General features: G+C 35.5%; 1 protein-coding gene across 1 annotated transcript in view; it reads left to right on the forward strand.

Annotated features, from left to right (window-relative positions):
• The window catches only part of EPHA6 (EPH receptor A6), a 415,605-nt gene that overhangs the window by 11,995 nt on the left and 383,694 nt on the right, over positions 1–19,916 (forward strand). The window contains exon 2 of the mRNA XM_026664024.2: positions 17,748–17,812. Coding sequence (XP_026519809.2) covers positions 17,748–17,812 — 65 coding nt within the window. The remainder of the gene's footprint in view (positions 1–17,747; positions 17,813–19,916) is intronic.

The raw sequence follows: 19,916 nt of genomic DNA on the forward strand, positions 1-19,916 counted from the left end.
GAAAACTGCAGGGACATCTCCAACCATTTGACTTGAAGGTATCCTCCCAAAATATGTATGTATATGTGTATATTGTCAGGATTCCGGCAGTTACCCCAATTAAATCATAAGTGTCAAGCCAAACTTCCAAAACTTCAAAGGATTTATTGGGAGTTAACATGTCGGCATTGCCGGCAATGCAACTCTAAAAAGACCATAGAAATATTTTATGAGTTGACATTTATATTTGTGTATAGTGTTTATGCATATATCTGTCTGTTTGCCTTCACAGCTCTTCAGAAGCATTGTAAAAAGTCTCAGTGGCGTTCCCCTTATTTCACTGGCTTATATAAGGAGCACTTGACTGAAGTGGCCCTTTAGAGAATTACTTTAAACTAAGTCACTCAAAATGACATTATTTTTTAGAATAGCGATACAATACTTCTACTATACTCTACCTTCTTAATCATCCTTTGCTGAGACATAGTGATATCATGGTATTGTATATCTCTGAATATTTGATATCTTAGGATCTACTTCTCCAAAATCTATTTTTTTTATATAAATTAGAAGGATTTTTATCATTTGGAAGAAAAAGAATATTTGTAACTTCTAACATACAGAAGGAACAATTATGCATAAATGTTAACCAATCTGCACCCACATACCATGTAGAATAGCTAATATTATTTTAAAATTTGGTAAGAAAAGTCTTTTCACTTTGAAGAAAACTGACCAATATTCTGAAATATTAAATTTGTAATAAATATTATTAGTACTAAAACTAGAGAAAGAATAGAGAACTGGCACTTTTTGAAAAAATAGTGCCTGATTTCATGTGATCATAGTTTGGTGTCTTCTCGTACAGGTTATATCTTGCTAACTGAAAAAGAAAACTGGTTTCATTGAGCATTTATACTTCTCTAATAATAATAATAATGCCTTTTATAAGAAAATCCCAAAGAATTCTGCATGTTGATCCTTTAAAAATGTTCATTGGATTGCAAACTTATTAGACCTGATATTTACTGTGATTAAGAAAACTTACAGTACATGTTCTTTCACTCTATGTAGACAATAGCTGAGTTCATTCATTCTATGCTACTTTGATACTTTCTCAATAAATGTTTGTTTTCAGTTATGCAATACATAGCTTCCTGCTCCAAGGCACTACTTTTTGAGGACAAGTACACTGTAAAAAGATTGCAGTGGGGCTTCTGATTTCTGTAGCATTATCAAATAGTTTAAAGATATTTCACATTGGCATAATCTACAGTTCCCCCATACACATTAATACAACTCATTTAATCTAATCTAGTCTAACCTAATCACAGAAGGAAACATAAATAAAAGGGAGAGATAAATACTGGTTAGCACAAAAAAGAACAAAAAATAAAATAAAAGTATATTATCTGAAATACATTAGCCCAATCTATTTCCAAAAAATATATTTTTAAGAGCTCAAACTACGAGTGATAGTTCATAACTTGTGCATCATTGATCAACTATTTTAAGGACTTTGAGTTGTTTAAAATGAATGTATATCCAAATGCATTAGGCAAGTAAAATTAGGCAAATTAAATTCCTAATAACTCTATGGAGATCTCTAAAGCTTAAACACAGCAGATAGCAATAGCACTTAGACGTATATACCACTTCACAGACCACTCTAAGTTGTTTACAGAGTCAGCATATTGCCCCCAACAATTTGGGTCCTCAGTTTACCGATCCCGGAAGGATGGAAGTCTGAGTCAACTTTGAGCCAGTCAGGATTGAACTCCTGGAGTGAGCAGTGAGTTAATCTGCTATATTGCATTCTAATCACTATGTCATCATGGCTCTTTAAGATCATTACTTCATTGTTGTTTATATGTGATGATAATGATATTTTTTTCAAAATAGTCCTGAATGTCTCATCAAAATATTAATTAGGTCTGACCCCCATCCCAACCAATATTGGTTAATTAATAACATTCACATAAAGCACTTTTGAATAATGTATATTTCTTTTCATATGTTTGCTGGCCAAATAATAGTTTCAAAATCTGTATGCTACCCATATGAAATTACAGTAGCCTTAAGGCAAGGCTAACATGCAATAGTTAAATAGCTCAAATGAATAATTTAAATACTGGACTTCTCAATTATTAATTTAATTCTTTTGTAATTAAATGCCAACTTTAGTCCAGGCCCAGAGAACTTGGCTGGAGAGGAGTCTTGTGCTGTTATATGGGAATGGTTTGAACTTTGTTGGATTGAAGAAGTGTACAGGATCCTTACGTCTATGAGCACAGCCATCTTCTTGTTAGATTCATGTGGGGGCATGTGAATGGATTCTAGCAGTGGTTACTTTTTCTTTGAGAGAGGAGGTTATTCCTTTACCTCTTAATGAGATTCTGGTTAATTGGCAATAAGCCATTGCTGCACCCCACCATAAAGAACAATTTTCTTCCAGTATCTACTGCCCCGTTTTGGGAGAAGGTAATTGAAAATATGGTTGCATAGTATTTCAGAGGATCTTGGAAAAAGTAGATGATTTGGATCCCTTTAAACCTGGATTCAGGAAGCAGGATGGTCAGAAACAGCATTGATTGCCCTTTTTGATGCTGTCCAGTGAGGATAGAATGGGGATTTTGCATCCATCCTTGTCTATCTCACCTCCTAGTGGCTTTCAATATCATTAACCATGGCATCCTTCTGGAATCAGTTAGAGGATTGGGGATGGCCAATACGGCATTCTGAGGGTTCACCTCCTTCCTCCAGGGTCAATTCTAGTTAGTGGTGGTTGGGGAAGAGTTCCCACTCCCAGTCCCTACTATGTGGGGTACTACACAGTTTAGTATTTTCAACTTTCCTATTCAATATCTACACAAAGGCTCATCTGTTACCATGTAGTGATGTATGGATGCCTTATTCTGTGTCTGGAGGCTGAAAGGATTGGGCATAGGGAACAACAAGGTTCAATTGAACCATGGCAAGGCTAATTGGGTTTGGGTTTGGGGGCCTATTCTAGGACTATTCCATTTTTGATGGTACATGGGATTGCACTGCTCTAGTGCACAATGTGTGGGTTATCCTGGATTTATAACTCTTCAAGGAGCAGGTGGCACTCATGGTTAGAGGGCTTTTGTATGTTGTGTGCCAGTTGTATCAATCCTAGATCAGGAACCTCTTCTCACAGTACCCATCCTAGTTGCCTCCACATTGGATTACTGCAATGAACTGTATATTGCCTAGAGAGCATCTGGAAAGTTTACTGGTTCAGACTGTAGTGGCATGAGTAGTTATGTGTGCTTTTACAACAGCATGGCATACCTTTGTTCTATGAGATGCATTGATTGCCAGTCTACTTCTAGGCCCAGTTCCGGGTTGTGGTTTAAATTTTTAAAGTCCTTTATGGCAGTGGTCCCCAACCTTTTTTATGCCGCAGCCCGGTACCGGCATCAGCTGGGCGCCGCCATCTTGTTTTGATGAAAAAGTGCTTCCGGTGAGCTCACTGGAAGCACTTTTTCATCAAAACAAGATGGCGGTGCCTAGCGCTTCAGTGAGCTTTTCCTGGGAGAAATGGCTTTCTACCCGAAAAGCTCACTGAAAGCTGCGCCGCCATCTTGTTTTGATGAAAAGTGCTTCCGGTGAGCTTTCACCCGGAAAAGCTCACCGGAAGCACTTTTTCATCAAAACAAGATGGCGGCGCCCAGCAAACCAGAGGCCTGGTAGGATTTGTTCCACGGACCGGTACCGGTCCGCGGACCGGTGGTTGGGGACCCCTGCTTTATGGCATGGGACTAAGTTATCAGATGGACAGTGTCTCCCTCAGTGTCACCTGCCCTTTCCATTAGACCTGGCTGAAAGGATATGCTTCAGGTCCTGTCTCTTAGGGACTTACATTTGAAAAGTTCCAAGATATGGACTTTCTCTGATGTGGTGCCTATCTTGTGGAACATTTTCCTGCATGAAGTATTATCCTATCCCTTTTTATGTTCCGTAAGTGTTTCAAGACTACATCATCAGGTCTAGTGATATCAAGAGACTGTGAATATCTTATGAATTGCATTTAATTCAATCTTTCTTGTGCCAATAGTGGTGTCCCCAAGGCAGTGTTCTAGGACCAACTCTCTTCATACTCTACATAAACGACCTCTGTGATCATATCAAGAGCAATTGCATTCTCTTCGCTGATGATGTAAAGCTGTTCAATACCACAGACAATACTGCTACCCTACAAAAAGATCTTGACTATGTATCTGAATGGTCAAACAAATGGCAACTTCTAAATCTCAACAAATAAATGCTCTGTCTTATACATATTGGCAAAAAAAATCAGAAAATAAAATACAAGCTGAATAGTCAAGATCTTGTTGATGACCCAAGCTCTGTAAAGGACCTTGGAATACTCACCTCTAATGATCTAAGTGCTAGAGCCCACTGCAACTACATAGCCAAAAAGGCATTAAGAGTTGTTAACCTAATCCTACGTAGCTTTTTCTCTGGTAATATCACACTACTAACCAGAGCATACAAAACATTTGCTAGACCAATACTCGAATACAGTTCATCAGTCTGGAACCCCATTACGTATCTGATATTAGCACAATTGAGAAAGTCCAGAAATATTTCACAAGAAGAGTTCTCCACTCTTCTACTCAAGTTGCAGAACACCTTATGCCACCAGACTTGAAATTCTAGAACTAGAAAACCTTGAATTACGCCGTCTCGGGTCTGACTAAGCATGGTATATAAAATCATACATTGCAATGTCCTACCTGTCAATGAATACTGGTCACTAACCATCAGCCAGATAATACAAATCCGTACTATTGATCTTTATCAGCTAGATAAAGATATCTATCTCTTCCCCGATGCCCCTCTAGAGGATAACGCTTGACTATTCAATTGACCTACCCTTTCAAACAGTAGGCAGTCGCATAAAACCGTATTGTTATATAGTACCATTTCATGTATCACAATATGTATCCAAGCTTAGTATCTTGTAAACAATTGCAGATAAACAAATAAATAAAAAAAGGTTGTATTTTAGACAGTTTAAAATGTTTTTATATTTTGTTATATGCTTCCCAGAGTTACTTTGTGTGACATGGGTGACTATATCAATTTACTCTATAAATAAATATTTTTTTCTTTAGTAGTGGCTATTCAGTTAATGTTCTATAAGGGAAAAGATTGACATATTAATTGACATTTTTGCTACTACAGTAGAGACAATTATGCAGCACCATCAGCACCTGGTGATTCATAGTAGTAACAACAAGGATGCTTTAGCCTGTTAAGTTTATTAGTAACACAAGTCAGTACAGAAGTGGAAAGAAGTCTCATATATATTCAGGATGGCAACTGCAGAAAGCTGGAATAATATAACTAATCTCATTTAGGAAACCCTAATTTGAATTTCACTTCATCATACTCTCAGTTTAAGGAGCATTTACAATGCTACTTGCAAAGTTGTTATAAAGCACAGATGAGTGCACATCAGCTCGCATGCAGCTTCTTGAGACAAAATTGCAATTATAACTTTGAATATTTTTATGTTAAGTGTGTGTGTGTGCATGCGTGCTTATAAATCTTGTATACAGAAGAAGCAGGAAGATAAGGCAGAAAGATTAAACAATTTTGGGTATGGGAGCGTTGTTAAGCAACAGACCTTGTGTAGGTCTAAAATCCAATAGAAGACAATATCTATAGCTCAAGATTGAACTATGGAATTCTTGATGCTTTCCAAGTTTGGATGCTTGATGGAAGATGTCTTATTACACAACTAGGAAACATCATCAGCACTGATGTTGGATAACAAATATCTGAATTCATTGGAAGGATACATATTGGTTCAGGCAATTTTTAAAGTTGTAAGGTTACAAGAGTAGGAATATCCACTCCCTTAATAGGCATCCAGTTGTAAATTTTGTACTAAATTTTTTAGCATTTGAAACACAGTTGACATGATTCAGAAATAGTAATTCATGATTCAGAAGTAGTAATTCTTATCATTTGATGTACAAAGAGGGAACATTTTCTTCTCCATATACAAAATAGCTGATCATGTGAGAGAAAGTTTCTTCATTTTCATCTTGCTTTTAGATTATCAAGATGGTCAGCGGAAACCAAATGGAACAAGTAGATATAAGTAGGCAAGTGATCGCTGGCAGTGTGGAATGTATTTTTAAAGCCCACACATTTTAGCATACATTAGAAACAGAAGACTGATTGCTATTTTGGAACAATAACAAGATAACAGACTGTGTACCATAGAGAATGAGATTTTCAAGGCTTGCTGTTCTCAAGCATGTACTTCAGTTTGACAGCCTAGCCATGCACCTGTAAAAATGCACATGCTGCTAAGGCTTGTTTCTTAACATTGTAAATAATAAATGAACAGTGAGTGCAAAAGTGTCAGACTGGATCAGTTAAGAAATTATTATAAAGGAGAAAACATCAAACTGCTTAGCTGTTGAAGCAGTTAAAAAGACATAAAGCTCAGAAGTAAATAAACTTTTTATATGCTTTTTATATTGTTCTTTTTGTACTACTGTTTATTCTTCTATACAGGTTTTTAATTGTCCAGTGTCATGAAGTCATATGTTGGAACAATAAATAAATAATAAATGAAATTTATTTCTGCACTACTATTATTATCATCATTATTGCATTTGGTGCACAATGGCTTGAGTGGGAGGAGATTAGCAAGGCCAACTTCGAGCCCCGAGAGCTGCTGTGGGGCAGGGTTGAATGCTTGCCTTCACTCAAGCTCCTAACAGGGATATAAAAGAAGCCCCCAACTGGGTGATATTTCATTGGCTAATCCTTTCAACCCGGAAGTGCTTTATTGCTTCAGACACAAGTGCAAAAAAATAATAATCATGATATCAATGAAAATAACTGTAAGCCATGCTTTGTTTGCTTGTGATGCTTTCTAGTAGGAATATAGGTACATTTTGAAAATCTTCATTAAATAGGGATTAATTAAGGCTGAAAACCTATTACTGTATGTAAAACCTAGGCTAAGATCTCACCAAAGTCAATAGCATTTACCCTTGTCAATGAACATAGCATACTGTAGAATACATTTTCAAATAAAACTTAGCTGTGACCAAATTGAGTGACCTTCTTTTGAATTCCCATCTGTCAAGGAATTATAGTTGGCAGGGTTCAAGAGATGGGCCTTCTCTGCCATGGTATTGGGCTTGTGGAATCTTCTTTTCCCTCTTAACATTCTGCAGATCCTTCAAGATCTTGGGGTGGGAGGTGTTATGTAATCAGGCCTGGGGGGGGGGCAGGGACTGGGGAGATTGTAGTTAACTTCATTCTCTCTTGTTTTGTGTGCTTTTTAATAGTTTCTAATAATGTTTTAAACAGTATGTATTTATTGGTATTCCCTTTTTGAGTTTTGTACTTGACCCAGAGTCATTTTCTTATGGGTGGCTGTACAAAACATGATAAACAAATAAACAGGCTCTATATAACCTTGAAATATGTATCATTAGCAGATATTCTTTCCTTTTCTAAGACCTATGGCTCTTGTTTTTGTTTTAAAGTTGAAAGAAGAAAGATTTTGAAAGATGCAAGGGAAGAGAAGGGAAAGAGATTTAATTGTATCTCAAGTTTGGGATATACATCAGCAAAATACCATCAGACACACTGTTTTAACCTTGATTGTATTGTTGTATTTACAGAAGAGAGAAGAATATATTTGTTCTCTGAACTACAGTGAACTGATATGAGATTATTATATTTGTACTGGCCTACATCTTCCTTTTAGTAGCCTGGTTTTTTTCCTCCTTCATTTTCTCATTTTCTTCATTTTCTCATTCCACAATCACAATGTTAAAGTGCCACATAAAAAACGTTTCAAATCTTTAAAGCAATGTTTTGCAGAAATCTGTCTTGCATTTTCTCACTCACAGTCTTTATTTCCAAAACAGGCTGCTGTTGTTTTGAATTTTAGAATATTTGAGAATTATGTTTGAATTCTCTTGATGGCATTTTTGAGCTATATTGCTTAGACATAGAGAAGTTTGCTGGTATTAATTCTCATTTCACATCTGAAATCCTTCTGGCTGCTGATACTTCCAAATCTGTGGGTGGGGGTATGAAAACTTTCATTAAATTTTCCTTTAGGGTTTAACTGAAGCATAGAAACTAGAAGGGATACATAATTTGCAATGAATGTGCATATGTTTTCCTTGCCCACTTCATAACATCAAATGTTTACAAGAACATCTTTTTCCATCGGTAACATGATATTGTCCCTTAAATTCAACAAATTTTGAAAGCAAATAGGGTGCAAGCCAAACAGGTTTATGGATATGTACACCTTCCTGATGATTTGATCAGGCCACATTTTCTCCTTGTTGATTTCTATTTATTTATTTTATTTATTTATTTTATTTTATTTGTAAAATTTATTAACCACCCATCTCACCACATGGTAACTCTGGGCGGCTTACAATGTTAGTTTTTTTCAGTATTTTTAGTAACTTAAGGGAGAAGTTACTGCAGAAGTAATAAAAGGCACATAAAGAAGATCAGTTTCCACTGCCCACAAACCTATTTTGTACTGCACAAAGAAAACAAAACTACCAAGATTCTGAAAATTATATATAATTCAGTTCAGAGATCAAACCCATAAAAGCATAAGAAATCACAGAATGTAACCAGTTGGGAGGGAAATTGAATCCAAATCCTCCCCAGTGTGGCAATCCACTTCTACTGCATCTCCATCAGATAACCATCAAGCTATTGTTAAAACATCTTCAGCAGCAGACATTCCATCAACTCCAGAGGCAGGAACTTTACAAAAGGGACTTAACATTTCCTTCAGAAGTGAGAAATATATTTGTCTGAGAGGCTGATGGATTCTGATTCTAACAACATTTGTCAAAGTACTGTTGCTAGAAAGTTCTTCAGTTCAAGGGGATGGATTTAGGGATTTCCAGAACTAGCATTTTGCCCATCATCAGGATCAAGGATAAAAAGATGAGGTGAGACAGGGGGAAACTGCTGAGTGAATCAGAAAAGTAGGTCATGGCTTCCAGTGTCTGACTCTCCAGGACACTTGCCTTTCTACCTCAGCTGTCTCATTTCATGGGCTCTTTGCAGATCAGCAGGGGGAAAAAAGAGTTTCAATAATGCAACAGTGAAAGAAGCTTCTCTTCCTTTCAGACGTTAAGGAAAATAGATTCTCTAGTTGCCGCGGATTAGGGATTTACAATACTGTAGATTGAAGGATTTATTTGGGAGAAAATCTAATTACTCTGAGTTTTTTAAAAGAAAAAAAACTCTCCCAAAGCCACAAAAGCATTTTACTGGTTGGCAGGATTTATTATCTCATTTGTTTGTAAAGAGCTATTAGTTAAATGCTTCTCTAGAATACATATGGTATTTTGGTGAGATTTATTTATGGTGTTCCACTCATGTGACTAAATCCCATTATGATATAACAACTTGGTATTTTCCTTATCATGTTTTAGCTGTCAGACTCATGTGTATTTTTCTTCTTTCATTTATTATTATTTTTTTGTAAAAAAATACACAAGTGTATTGTTTCCATAGAAAATCATTTTAAAACACTTCAGGATAATGAATGTAGTTTTTCTTCACAGAGCTGTGCATAAATATCTAGTACTTAAAAAAAGAAGGAAAAAAAAAGAATGCTTATAACAAATTGTGAAGTAGGCTAGGCTGTAAAATACTTTCTGAAATGTTTGAAGCAAGTGTTTACCAAATGTTAATATTGTCGTTTTATAAATAGTTTCTATAAAGAAGCTCAATCAATAATAATTTACATAAAGAACACATTTGGCAGGGTTATAGAATCATGATGAGGGTGGAAAGTTGAAATCTGAATATCTGAAGGGCACTCCATTAGGAAAAAAACTGGATTGGAGCACATTGTTTACCTTATTGGGAACCATATTCTTGGGGAAAAAATGACTGATCTGATTATGGGCCACTTGTATCAGTGTTACCTATGGAAAAATTCAGTTCCTTGATGTAAGAGGTATAAATATAAAAGCTTTAACATTTACTAACATCCAGTGAAGGAGAAAAAAAAAATCTGCCATTTTAAACTTATCCTTAAACACAACCCTCCCTATAGAAAAAGAGAACATTTGCACAGCTAGTTTTGCATGCATTGTTTATTGTTTCAGTTCTTTCATTGGCTCATCCTGAATTCCACTCCTGTTGCCTAGAAGAAGATTATCTTCTGCAGTTTAGAGCTCAACTAAGGCACAATATAGAAACGTATCCATAACAATTAAGCTACCAACTTCTCTGCAGAATTCCAATTGTCATGTTTAATTTTTCACCCAATGAAACAAGAAAACTTGCCTTCTCATTCTAGTGACTCAGAGGTATTTTCTAGAAGAAATCAATTTACAATACTATAAGGATTCAAACCTGGGCATTGAATGAAAATCCTATTTATTGTCTACTACTTACTTTTGTTGAAATCTGCAGAGTACACTTTTTTCAAGAGGTCCTTTTGAACCTCTCAGCAGTCTTTGATGCCATCAACCATATTTTCTCAGCTCAGTTATGATAACTAGGAGTGGAAAGCATTGTGTTGTGGTTAAGAGTTTTTCTGTTCCTTCCTAAGAGTAATACCAGTTGGTGATAATAGGACAGAAGCCATTCAGGTGTTGCTTATTTGTGAGATACCAGAGAGACTGATTCTCTCTCTTTAATATCTGTATAAAGCCACTGGAAGAAATCACCCACTCATATAGGTTGAGGTGTTATCAATACACTGATAATATTTAGTTGTACCTCATCACCTTGGGCTGAACTAACACACAGTGGAAATCGTGACCTGTTATTTGAAGGCTTTAAAGCTCAGTCCTGAGACAGAATTGCAGAAAAACTGGAATCTTTTGCCTGCTGCTAGGGTTTTCTTTTATTCTCACTAAAAAATAACAGAATAACAATGGAGTTGGAGGGGACCTTGGACATTTCCTAGTCCAATCCACTGCTCAGGAAGGAAACCCTACACCATTTCAGACAAATGGTTGTCCAATCTCTTCTTAAAAACTTCCAGTGTTGGAGCATTTACAACTTCTGGAGGTAAGTTGTTCCACTGATTAATTGTTGTAACTGTCAGGAAATTTCTCCTTAGTTCTAGATTGGTTCTCTCCTTGATTAGTTTCCATTAGTTGCTTCTTGTTCTGCTCCCAGGTGCTTTGGGAGAATAGGTTGACCCCTGCTTCTATGTAGCAACCCCTTAGATATTGAAACATACAACCAGGGGTGGGATTCTACAGGCTCACACCTATTCGCTTGAACTGGTTAACATTCTAAGCAGTTCGGAGAACCGATTGTTAGAAGAAATTACTGGCCTAATCCTGTAAGGAAAGCAGGAAGGAAACATTCTGGTGTTGCTTACAGAAACTGCCTCTCCGTTAACCCTTATTACATTCTTGGCAGGACTAGACTTCCTGTCTCAGGAATGTTTCTGGAGGTTTTTTTTTTCCTCCTCTGCTAGTACTTGTGTGGAGTGACCATTCAAAGTTACAATGGCACTGAAAAAGGTGACTTATGATCATTTTTCACACTTACGACTGTTGCAGCATCCCCACAGTCATGAGATGCCAGGCAAGGAAATGTGTGCCTCGATGTGAATGATATTGAGTTGGCCACACCTAGCCAGTCACATGACCACCAAGCCACTCCCATCAACTAAACCATGCCCACAGAACCGATTGTTAAAAAATTTGAATCCCACCCCCGCATACAACTTAGGTGTTGTCCTAGAGACAAGACTATTGCTAAATAAGAATATGTAGTTCATAGCCATGAAAAGCTTTGCTCAGCTATGACTAGCCTATCAGCTGCAATTCTTTCTAGAAAATGAAATATTGGCAATAGCTTTCTCACATGTACTATTTTATCTATAGAATCAGTTCATGCAATATACTCTAAATGGTGTTGATGGAATTTCAGCATCTCAGGTGCATTTGGCAAATGAGATCCCTCCATCAATTTTGCAAACGGCTGTATTGATTTACAAGAAATTTATGAGTACCATTGAAAATGCTGGTTTTGTTCAATAAAGTCTTTTATGTCTTGATATCTGAGTAATTGACAACTGCCTCCTTCAAATAAAATTAATTCAAGAGTTACTCCTGCATAACTCAAAGAAGTTGCCAGAGCCCTCTTTTCAGTTTATGCTCTGTTGTTACCTTAGTCAAGGAAATAAGAATGACCAACTGCTGGTGTCTAGAAGGGCAGTCAAAATGGCATTCTTCCTATTAAACATAAGTTTAATACTGAATCTGGTTGTAATTATTATTGAGAAGATTCAAAATATCCTAGATACTGTATACCTCATCATGGTCCCCTTATTTAACAGAATAATTAATATGTGTTATTTATTTAGAAATGGTAGGAAAAGGACCATATTTTCCTGATAATATTATTTATTTATTTATTTTATTTATTTGATTTGCCAATTGTTTACAAGATAATAAGTATAAGTGTATACATAGTTGTGAATACATGAAAAGGGTACATATAAGAAAAATAAAAGAATAAGAGAAACAATAGGACAGGGACGGTAGGCACGATGATGTGCGCTTATGCACGCCCCTACAGACCTCTTAGGAAAGGGGTGAGGTCAATAGTAGACAGTCTAAGGTTAAAGTTTTTGGGGTTTGGGGAAGAGACTATAGAGTCGGGTAGAGTATTCCAGACATTGACCACTCTATTGCTGAAGTCGTATTTCCTGCAATCAAGTTTGGTGCGGTTTACTTTGAGTTTGTATCTATTGTGTGCTCTTGTGTTGTTATGGTTGAAGCTGAAGTATTCATTGACAGGTAGGACATTGCAATGTATGATTTTATATACCATGCTTAAGTCAGACCGAAGGCGGCGTAATTCAAGGTTTTCTAGTTTTAGAATTTCAAGTCTGGTGGCATAAGGTATTCTACAACGAGTAGAAGAGTGGAGAACTCTTCTTGTGAAATATTTCTGGACTTTCTCAATTGTGCTAATATCAGATACGTAATGAGGGTTCCAGACTGATGAACTGTATTCGAGTATTGGTCTAGCAAATGTTTTGTATGCTCTGGTTAGTAGTGTGATATTACCAGAGAAAAAACTACGTAGGATTAGGTTAACAACTCTTAATGCCTTTTGGCTATGTAGTTGCAGTGGGCTCTAGCACTTAGATCATTAGAGGTGAGTATTCCAAGGTCCTTTACAGAGCTTGGGTCATCAACAAGATCTTGACTATTCAGCTTGTATTTTATTTTCTGATTTTTTTGCCAATATGTAAGACAGAGCATTTATTTGTTGAGATTTGAAGTTGCCATTTGTTTGACCATTCAGATACATAGTCAAGATCTTTTTGTAGGGTAGCAGTATTGTCTGTGGTATTGAACAGCTTTACATCATCAGCGAAGAGAAGCAATTGCTCTTAATATGATCACAGAGGTCGTTTATGTAGAGTATGAAGAGAGTTGGTCCTAGAACACTGCCCTGGGGACACCACTATTGACAGGTACTGGATTTGATAGAACGCTCCCGATTTTGACCATTTGTTGTCTGTTTGACAGGAATGCTTCTATCCAGTTATTCAGTTGTCCAGAGAAACCTAGGATTTTATTTTTAGGAGTAGTTTGTCGTGTACCACTGAATCAAAGGCTTTTACAGAAGTCTATGTAGATTGCGTCAATTGCTTTGCCCTGGTCGAGTTGTGTCGTCCATATGTTTTTGCAGTGTAAGAGTTGCAGATTACAGGATAGTTTTTTTCTGAAACCAAATTGTTTATTGGAGAGTAGGTTGTTTGTCTCTAAGTGGAGGATGATGGATTGGTTAATAATTGATTCCATGACTTTACAGGTGACGCAGCATAAGGAGATTGGCCTGTAATTTTCAACTAGGCTTGGGTCTCCCTTTTTGAAGATGGGGATGACTGTGGCTTGTGACCATAGGTTAGGCAAGGAGCTGGTTCTGAAAGATTTTTCAAAGATTATGCTTAGAGGTTTGGCTATGGCAGTGGATAGCTTTCTTAAGAAGTAGGCACATATTCCATCCGGTCCAATAGATAGAGATGGTTTTAGATTGCATAGTGATTTTTCGACATTGTCTTCTGTGAAATCGATATGTATTAGATCATTGTTGTTATCTGTGGTACTGGGCATGATCCATTGCTGTTTACAAATACTGAGCCGAAGAATGTGTTAAAGATGTTGGCTTTAATGGTGTCGTCGTTGCAGTCTTTACCATCAGGTCCTATCAAGGGAGGGATGGACCTTGAGTCTTTTAGTTTGTTGTTTACAAAATTGTAAAAAGCTCGGGTGGAATTGGTGCTTAGAAGGTTTTCCTCTTGTTTAATGTGATAATTGGTGCATTCAGTCTTTATCTGGTGGCATAAATTTTGTATCGGTTTTTGAAATTGGCAGCGTGACCAGATTTGTTTTTCCACCAGAGTTATCTCTTTTGGATTGAAGTTTCCTTATTGATATGGGTAATCTGCTTTTTTGTTTTGTTTTGGGAGTTGTTGTTGGAACATATAGTTTGATGACTCTTTTGACTTCAAGTAAAAATATGTTATAATGGTCTTCAACGGTATTGCATCCAGTGAATAGAGATTTCCAATCAAGGGATGAGAGATCGTTTTCTATAAGATCATAGTTGCCTTTTTTGAAGTTACAATAGGGGATTACATCATTGTGGTGATTTTTGTGTGGATGTATGTTGAGACAAAAGTCAATCATATTGTGGTCACTACTGGAAAAGGGTTCTTTAGTTTGTATTCCGTAAATTAGGTTCAAACTGTTGCAGAAGATGAGATCGAGGCAGTTGTTTAGTCTAGTGTTGTTGATTACTAGTTGTTCCAGTCCCAGATTTGTAATTGCATTGTAGAAGGTTGTGTGTATGATTTCAGTTGTACAATCATTTAGGGTCCAGTCAATATGAGGTAGATTGAAATCACCTAGAAGGATAAAAGGGTATGGGCAGGATGCAGCCCATGTTAGTAATGTATTTAGCTTGTTTGCATGTTCAATGTCATAATCAGGTGCTCTGTAACATAGTAAGAATCGAATTGTGATATTTGAGGATAGTTCACAGATGATGGTTTCAGGAAGGGCAAGTTCCTGGAGACAACTTGGATATTTTTAGATGTAAATTTTTTTATAGAATATAGCAACACCACCTAGTTCGATCTAGTCATCTTACTGTGGAAAATGCTTTGCTCAGCTATGACTAGCCTATCAGCTGCAATTCTTTCTAGGAAATGAAATATTGGCAATAGCTTTTCACATGTACTATTTTATCTATAGAATCAATTCCTGCAATAGTTTGCATCTAAATGGTGTTGATGGAATTTCAGCATCTCAGGTGCATTTGGCAAATGAGATCCCTCCATCAATTTTGCAAACGGCTGTATTGATTTACAAGAAATTTATGAGTACCATTGAAAATGCTGGTTTTGTTCAATAAAGTCTTTTATGTCTTGATATCTGAGTAATTGACAACTGCCTCCTTCAAATAAAATTAATTCAAGAGTTACTCCTGCATAACTCAAAGAAGTTGCCAGAGCCCTCTTTTCAGTTTATGCTCTGTTGTTACCTTAGTCGAGGAAATAAGAATGGCCAACTGCTGGTGTCTAGAAGAGCAGTCAAAATGGCATTCTTTCCTATTTAACATAAGTTTAATACTGAATCTGGTTGTAATTATTATTGAGAAGATTCAAAAATATCCTAGATACTGTATACCTCATCATGGTCCCCTTATTTAACAGAATAATTAATATGTGTTATTTATTTAGAAATGGTAGGAAAAGGACCATATTTTCTTGATAATATTATAAGTAAGTTTAACATGAATCTCAGAATTTGCAGCCTATAAAATGTATTCTATGTTTTTATGCTACTTATTCATATATATTATATTCAAATACAGAGAGGGATGTATCAACAGCATGTGGGTGTTTAATGCCTAGAGTTCCACAGAAGAGAACCTATGAAGCATTATTCACTCCTTATTATTCCATATAAAAGAACAAGATTAGAGTTACAGTATGTGCTATTTTTGTGGTCCAGTTAAGTATTTCCACTTGAACGAAATACAAACTAAACATGAATCTCATTAAATATCAAATTTCTGCAAATATAAAGCACAGAGAACTTTCAGACATTACCTTATTATATAACAGTTTTCCTGTAAATATTATAGCATACTGCTGTTTCTTTGTTCCAGCATTTATAGGGGCATTCAATTTACTATATTCCACCAATTTCCACATTTTTATTCAGATAAGCAAAAGCCTTCTAAAATATTCTATCCTGCTTCTACATATATCACACTGCTTTTGAATTGTGGTAAGTTTATAAATACATTAGAAACCAGTATTTACCATTAAATAAAAGTATGATAAATTATTTTTTTAATTATTTACCAGTTTGCAAACATACTGAACCATAAACTAAACAACCAATTTATTTTCTTATTTTGCTTAAATATTTTTCCTGTGCATAATTCAATATGTTATGCAAATCCAGGTCATTGGATTTTAAAAAGCATCATAATTCTATTAATCACAGAAAATAATATTTTACAAACTGTTCAAACTATTTAAATTCATGTTATCGATGCTTATTATTCTCAAAATAGCATGCATATTAAAATTTGCATATGCACTCATATATGGTAGATACATATATATGCACATATGTACAAAATAAGATGAACTCCATTTTATGACCCTAATGCTATGTGTGACTTCTTAAAAATAATTTGATAGAACTTAGTTCAGCATAAGTTTATACAAAACTGCAGGTTTTATATACAAAGTATAAATTTTATATTTCAAACCTGGAAGAAAAATCTCTATTATTACTTCTTTACTATTGATTTTAACTTTCGGAATACTTTCTTTTGCTGTTGTTGTTATGGATATGTTGGGGAGAACAGGAAGATATATTCTAAATGTGTTGTTTGCTTCATGCACAACAAATTACACAACAGTAATTAAGAATACTAATCCTAAGTAGGCCTTTATTATATTCATTATTCTACAACAGGGGTGTCAAACTCAAGGCCCGCAGGCCAGATCTGGTCCACAGGGTGCTTAAATGCAGCCCCCAGGGCCAGTCTGGAAATATGAAAGACCTCTGGAAACTAAAACGGGGCCCCTGTGCCTCCTTTTCATCATCCATGTCCTCCTGCAGCACTCTGCTGGCCGAAAATGGGCCGAAAAATGGCCCAAAAAAGGACCTGCAAATGGGAAAAATCTGGGCCAAAAATGGCCAGCAGAGTGCTGCAGGAGGCCATGGATGGTGAAAATGAGGCACAGGGAGGCTGTGCGCAGATAGTTTTAGCCGCCAGGGTGCTGCAGAAAGCATCCGTCCCATGCCCACCTCTGGCCCATGGAGGAGAGCTACAATGCTGATCCAGCCCTCAAAGAAATCCAGTCTGACACCCCTGTTCTACAATGAATAATGCACGTGTTCCTATTGACATGTTTCTGTGTTAATTTCTATGCACAGGTTCTTAAAGATTCCTGCATCAAAAAAGCATTTTAAAATATCTTAAGAGAGGTTTGGATATTTGACAATCTGTAAACAAGATTATTAAAATTCTGTTTATTAATAGTTAAAATGGAAAAGGTATCCCTTTAGGATATCCATATTTCATGAGTTGATTGCCTAATGCAACATAGAAAAAAGGTACTAATTTTATAAAGTTGTGTAGCTTGCTGCATTAAATTGCTTAAAACACATTCTTAATTAACTTTATTTATTTATTTCTAGTTGTATTACTTGACACAACCACTGCAATTGGAGAGCTAGGATGGAAAACCTATCCTCTAAATGGGGTAAGTCAACCAACATAGGTTTTGATGGCTATTTGGAATATATCTGATATGCATTGAATTATACATTGTACACCGTATGTTTAATTCAATTGAAAACTACATTTTAGTAAATATTTCTAAAAATAGAACTGCACCAGTAGAAGCATTTATTGATATACAAATGGCACAACTAATTAATCACCTCTGATGGTTTATTTATGAATAGTTATGGACTTACACCATAAGTCAACTTTTAAGTATGAATATCTTTTTAAAATACCTTTTGATAATTGTGGAAATAGTATTCTGTTTAAAAATAATGTGAATGAAATTCAGTGAACATTTCTGATATTTGACCTGATGTTCTGATGTTCAAAATATAAATATTTTCCATAGTACTGTTTTGGAAGCATTAATCCTAGTTTTACCAGCTCCTTGGAGAATAGGGGCTTATATTTATCTATGGAATTTATGAAATATAAGCTATTCCACAGCAGTGAAAGCCCTAGCAGCTTATGCGGTACTCAGCTGTTGGAATCTATCCAAAATTTTATGCAAATTTAGAATAATAAGTATAATATTTTTTGGAAGTATGTTGTAAAGCTCTCCTGTGTATAAGATACTTATTTTATTTCTTATAAGGTTCTGCATTCCAATGTCTAAAAATACAGTGTATCAAGAGGAGATACAGGGAAAAATAATAGGATGCCATTGTCAATGACATATGGTAACATTATAGAATATTACCAGTCGGTTAACAAGACAAATATAAAGATTATGTTGCCTTATTGCAACATTCACATATTTTCCTAAGCAATGGAACATTATCTTCATTATCAGATCTCAGACATCATTCAGATCAGCTTTTCTTATCTTCTGACATAGGCATAATTCTAATTTGGCATTAAAGCATGGTTTCTTGAAACTTAATCATGAAACAAAGTAAAATATGACAATATTGCCTAACATAAGTTTAATTTTCCTTCATCCAAATTTTCCTTCATCCAATATGTGAAAACAGGCAGAGAAACAAGACCACTGATTATTCAAAAATAAAATTATTCAATTTTTTGTGGTTGTTATAATCATTGAAGGTTGTCTCTGTGTGTGTGTGTGTGTGTGTGTGTGTGTGTGTGTGTGTAGGTCTAGAGCAGTAAATTGCCATATGTTTGTCAATGCACATAATGATTGCTTAGATATAGATTCTTCTTAAATATCTTGTATATTTACATTTGATTCCCATTGCCATAGTTTTTGATAATTATCAGCATAAGGGGAAAAATGATTAGTCATTAGTAATTCTGCAGAAATTCCATATGGGAGGAAAAAGGTTAGACTGAGAATCTAGAAATCTAAAAAGATGGAAAGAAGTTGCTGAAAAAAATGCAATGGTGACCAGGACATTGTGATAGTGTACATTTCTTATGTTTCAAAACAGTTACATTACTTAAATACTGGATTCAAATGCATTGCAGATCTGTATAAATCATTGAACTAAATGTATAACTTTGATCTATAGCAATGAATATTTGAAGAATTGAAAACTGTAAAACTGTTTAAGTTGATACATGAAAAAATGTAAATTTCTGTTAAAAGATTTGACATCAGATATCTAAAAATATTAGATATCAAATGCACTTATAGCCACTTGTCTAAAAAAATAAGCAATAAATATTTTCAGGCATAGTAACACTTCTTTCATCTGCTTTCAACAATTACATAATAGCAGATTTCAAACTAATTTTGCAGCCTTTTCTCTACAGAATATTCACTGTAGGCAGCCAGCCTAATACTATTTTATTACTTCACATTCTACAGAATTTATTCTATACATATGCTTCTGTAACTTTGGGGAACATCTATAAAGACATTGTTTTCTGAATAGCACTGGTTCATTCAGGTTTTTTAAATTATGATTTTTCATGTGGTTCAATTTTTTGTCTTTTCCTCCCCCTCCTACAGTTTTGTAAGCAGGTTCAATATGTTTAGGAAGAGTCTCTGCCAAGTCATTTGTCATGGGAAATACAAAAATCAGAAAATCATTTCATGAAAAGTGCATGGAGAGTAGGAGTTGATGCAGCCATTTGAAAAAGAAAAGATGAGAGAAAGAGAGAGAAAGAGAGAG

This window comes from Notechis scutatus, chromosome 5, assembly GCF_049901735.1.
Source record: "Notechis scutatus isolate UNSWTSFEM ecotype Mainland chromosome 5, rNotScu1.2, whole genome shotgun sequence".
Lineage (NCBI taxonomy): Eukaryota > Metazoa > Chordata > Lepidosauria > Squamata > Elapidae > Notechis > Notechis scutatus.